The 4,909-nt window shown below is 34.1% G+C and overlaps 1 protein-coding gene across 1 annotated transcript; it reads right to left on the bottom strand.

Moving 5' to 3' along the window:
- Nucleotides 1–1,537: 1,537 nt before the first annotated feature.
- On the bottom strand, nt 1,538–4,404 carry LOC109236509 (polygalacturonase-like). Its single transcript, XM_019402700.1, has 4 exons — nt 3,836–4,404; nt 2,632–2,921; nt 1,889–2,114; nt 1,538–1,803 (listed from the first exon to the last, which is right to left on the bottom strand). The coding sequence occupies exons 1-4, from the start codon at nt 4,271–4,273 to the stop codon at nt 1,573–1,575; spliced, it is 1,185 nt and encodes a 394-aa protein (XP_019258245.1). The 5' UTR covers nt 4,274–4,404; the 3' UTR covers nt 1,538–1,572.
- Nucleotides 4,405–4,909: the final 505 nt, after the last annotated feature.

The raw sequence follows: 4,909 nt of genomic DNA, 5'->3' as shown, positions 1-4,909 counted from the left end.
TATAAGTCGTTAATACTTTTGTAATACAAGGGATGAATAGTACTACGAAGCGGGCGTGTNACGGAAAATATTCCATCACCATCAACCTTGTCACTATCAATTAAACTTCTTTTCTTCTTGGAAAATGAAGTAGAGAATTCCTCTATAATCTTTCTTTTATCTACTTAGAAAATGTTAAAATTCCTGCCTACACCATCACTATTTGAAGCACATGTCATTGCATTCTCATCATCATTGTCGCTAACGAGAACAACAATTGATCAAAAGACACACCCTGTCAGCTACTGTATCCAAGTTATTCTCTGTATCCAAGTTCATCCCGAGGATAATCACCAAAGCCACCAGACAGCTTTATGATGCCAATGAAGCAAGATCATGAGCTATTCAATAAAACTCGTATTGTAAAGAAGAAGAAAGAGACTGATTCAGAAAGGTGGGTCGAGGGTCGAGTCTCGACTATACATGTACGTTTTTTACTTTTCATTAAGTATTTTTATTTACTTTTATATAAATTTTGAAATACTAATTTAATATAATTTTTCTTATAGGTTCGCTTCACACCTGATGTGGAGGAATTCATACGCAGTCAGCCACCTAATGAGTCGGGCGAGGCAATCCAACATTCGGACGAGGATGTTGAAAGAACACTCCTTGAGTACTTTATATACTTTGAACTAGACAATAGAACTAGCTTTCGAATGGGCTTGTAATAAGCGTTAACTTAGTTTTGTTAGCTTAATGTGTTAGTTCTATTGAACTTTATACTTCGTTGGTTTTAATGTTGTTGTTATTGTATTTGTTGTTGTGTTGTTGTTGGTGTTGTTGTTGTTGTTGCTTGTAATAGGGATTTGGTATGCTGACAGGTGGTGTAGCTGCCAAAACAGGCAGTTTCTCCCAAAATAATACCCAAAAAAGCGACCAACTTTAGTCTCTTTTTGGTCGCTTGTCATTTAAAAAAAATAATTTGACGGGCAATAGCGACCAAAGTTGGCCTCTTTTTACCCAGATTTCTTAAAAAGCGACCAACCTTGGTCGCTATTCCATTAAAAAAAATTAAATTCTTGACATTAGCGACCCACTTTTGGTCGCTTATTTTTTAAAAAAAATTAAAAAAATAGCGACCAACCTTGGTCTCCATTTTCCAGATTTTAAAATATAATATTTGGATTAGAGACCAAAGTTGGTTGATGTTTTATGAATAATAATAAATCAATAAATAATATATTTTACATTTAGAGACCAACTTTGGTCGCCAAATTTATATTATTAAAATAATAAAGCGACCAAAGATGGTCGCTATAGTCAATACCCGGAATTTTTGGTCATTTTACCTTAGAGACCAAAGTTGGTTGCTAATTAGAGACCAACTTTGGTCCCTAGTGAAGGGACCAGCAATATAGCGACCAGGCATGTTTGGTCGCTTTTTGGTCGCTTTTGGGCCTATAAGCGACCAACTTTGGTCGCTTTTTGTGGTCGCTTTTTACCGGATTTCTAGTAGTGTCTCTATCTTACTTATTGTAATGAGAATCAATTATACTTATATTAATAATCATGCATTACTATTAATTTGTTTTAAAAACAACTCTTTGGAATGACGGTGCCACCATGTCCGCCATGTGCATTTCTACAGTAGGTTAAAGCTGGCCTTCTCAATCGATAATCCACGAAGCTTAGCTTTATATCTTGCAATTTAATACCAGTACATGGAGTTGTATTACTGCAATCTAATTTTATTGCTTGTTGTGTGGACGATGTTCCCTTCACATTCTTGTATGTCACTTCACTCACCTTCACTCCTGAACCCTGTATTAAGAATAATTATATGTTCAGAATTCAATACAACAATTATTACGTCTCAATTTCAAGCAAGTTGCGGTCGGTTATATACCTGATGAGGACAACTGTCTTCGGGGCAATAGTTTTGATCAATGAGGATGGGAAACCCAACGTTCCTCATAACAAGATTTCTGAACATGAGATTTTTAGCGTAGCCATCACTTGGCCTTGCCCATGACTTGATCCTTACACCATTTTGTGTCTTGGTGAATACTGAATTTGCCACTGTTATATTTTGAACTCCTGCTTCGTTGTAACTGTTTGCCAAACTCCCTATGCTGCAAAAGGACAACTAAATCTTCAGGATTTCATTCTTCATATAATAAAAAGAAGAGAGAGAGAGAAAGAAGATTTTTTTTTTTTTAATTTAAAAAAGAGGGATCTTTACGCAAAATAGCAAGCCGAATGTATTATTTACTTTTTTTATTCATATACAGAAATTATGCATTATTATATATGAATATACACATATTATATTATATATAGTGTAAAAACTCTTTATATTATAAGTATATATAACTTTTCCGAACAAAGTATCAAGAAACAAAGGACGTATTATTTACCATAATATATGATAGCTTTTATTAACGGATCTTTATGCAAATAGTCGGTCGGATCCACTAGTTACTTTGCCTAGCCAGCATATATATAAAAATTATACATTAATTGTACATGATTATATATATATATTATACATGAATTATATATTCTTACATCTGCCGATCGTTTTTAGTTTAAGGGGTTGTGTAAATGTCTATTTAAATTAATTTTCAAGCAAACAATTAGTTTAAATACCTGATGCCATGTCCAGGGCCACAACCAATCTTCTGAATCAACATATTCATGGAGCCAGGGCCAATGGAAATGCAGTCATCTCCAGTTTGGATGATGCTATCTTTGATTGTAACATCCCTGGAATTCTCCACATGAATTCCATCTGTATTTGGACTTCCACTTGGAGATCTTATTCTAACATTTTGGACTCTCACATGGCTGCTAAAATCAATTGCCACATTCATTATTTGGCTGTTCAATGATTTCAATCCACTTAGCAGTACATTATCACACCACAAGAATGTTATTGACTGCAAAAAGATCAAAGTGCACATGTGAGAAAATACTCAACATATATATTATGCAGTGCCGGAGCCAGAAATTGTATTAAGGGGTATTAAAATATAGGGTCCGGTGCACTAAGCTTTCGCTATGCGCGGGGTCCGGGGAAAAACGGACCACAAGGGTCTATAGTATGCAGTCTTACCCTGTATTTCTGCAAGAGGTTGTTTCCACGAGGTATCAAAATATAAAGAAGTAAAAATATGAAGAAAGTAAGAGGATCACCATATAATATGTGTACGTAAAAATAAATTTTTGGGCAAACTAAACAGTGTAATTTTTCGGCGAAGGGGTGTCAACAGACACCCTTAGCCTAAGGTAGCTCCGCCACTGGCAGTACCGTACGTAGTATCAAAGAAGTATTGTAGCAACTTGTAAAGTCTACTTTTTATTCTTTAATATAACAATGACAACTACACCTTAATCGATCATAAATAAGTTGGATCGATTATATGAATCATCACTAACCGTGTTTTTTTATTTAAACTTACCTCAGGTCAATACATCTTATTAAAATTTAAATAAAAATAAATAGTACCAGAAGTTCTCTATATTTTATTTGCTCAATCGAATACTATTTCCATTTTAATTGTAATAATAATTTGTCCAAGTCAAACGGTGCTATAATTACATATTGTAAGTTGACTTAAAAGCAAAATTACGTCCCCAGCTAGCAATGTAGTAAAATATTATTACAGGTCAAACGGTGTAATTACATGTCATATTTTAGATGATTTAATTTGATAGTATACAAATTCTTTTACACTAGTAATCTATATATAGAAGTTAAACTCTTGTTACATTAATATAAACACAATAAGGCTAATTAAAGAGGAACCTAGATAACAATTATGAGTTGATTTAGAAAAACATAATTACGTACCCTAGCTCCAGGAGGGCAAGAATGACCAGATCTTCTACAAGACCAAAAACCATGTCCTTTAGCATCAATTGTTCCACCATAGACAGAAAGTCTACTAACTTTATAAAACAAAATCCAAAAGCTAGAACCTCCAATCACATTATAATCTGCCGGAGCAATGACAGTTCCGTCAATCCGGAACTCAATTCTGCTCCGGCATGGGCCAGTGAATGTCACTGGTCTTATAACGTACGTTCCTCGAGGAACATAAACGTTATTCGGGTTAGCTGAGCTGCAGGCTGCCATCCAAGCGCGAAGAAATGGCGCGGTTGAGTCTGTCCTTCCATCTCCTCTAGCCCCAAAACTAACCACATTGTAAGCTAAACAAGAAGGTATTAGTAAAATGGAAGAAGAGAAAAAGAAAAGTTGCAAAGATAGAATTGTATTGAAGTTAGCCATGTTGCTTATGGAGTAATGTGAAAGATTAATGTGTACATTTATAGCTTAGTGACTAAAATGTCAATCGTACGTTGCGTACTCAAAATATGTGTGAGATGAATCCTTGGGAAATGTGTCTCTAATTAATGTAGAAATTTTCAAAATTAGAAGAAAGTTCACGAGATTAAGAATGGTTGTAAGATCCATAAAGAACGCCAAAACCAAAATGCATTGGTTTGAGTAGAACATTAACATGTGAGTTGCCGGTTCTCAAATGCTACAGTCATTATTAGTTTTAATTAGTGTTCACTATTCAGCAATAAAATCGTTTCAAATTTTAATGAAGTTTATGGGTTTCAATGGTGATCTCAAGTTAATATTACAATAATAATTAGATTCATAATTAAATATCTATAGATATTTAATAGATTTTTTAGTATAATATATAAAATTTGAGCAAAATTTATTGAATTCACGTGAACCCGTAATCAACGCGGTAGATCCTTCCTTATTAATTTGATATGTAGAAGTTTGTACGTACTGATTGGAAGGACTAAGAGATTTTAGAATTCTGTGAGGTGTCAGTTCTACGTTAATTGCTGTTGGCTTATACGAATAAAATAATTGTAAAATGAGCATAAGACAAACTTCTTACCT

Source organism: Nicotiana attenuata, unplaced genomic scaffold (genome assembly GCF_001879085.1).
Source record: "Nicotiana attenuata strain UT unplaced genomic scaffold, NIATTr2, whole genome shotgun sequence".
In the NCBI taxonomy this organism is placed as follows: Eukaryota; Viridiplantae; Streptophyta; class Magnoliopsida; order Solanales; family Solanaceae; genus Nicotiana; species Nicotiana attenuata.
Note: the sequence above shows the minus strand (reverse complement) of the source record. Positions and strands in the feature narration are given on the sequence as shown.

Coding starts and splice junctions, on each gene's coding strand:
- LOC109236509 (XM_019402700.1), bottom strand. CDS start 4,273: ATGGCTAACTTCAATACAATTCTATCTTTGCAACTTTTCTTTTTCTCT. Junction 2,922..3,835: donor CTTGCCCTCCTGGAGCTAGG/GTACGTAATTAT, acceptor ATCTTTTTGCAG/TCAATAACATTCTTGTGGTG. Junction 1,804..1,888: donor AAGACAGTTGTCCTCATCAG/GTATATAACCGA, acceptor TTCTTAATACAG/GGTTCAGGAGTGAAGGTGAG.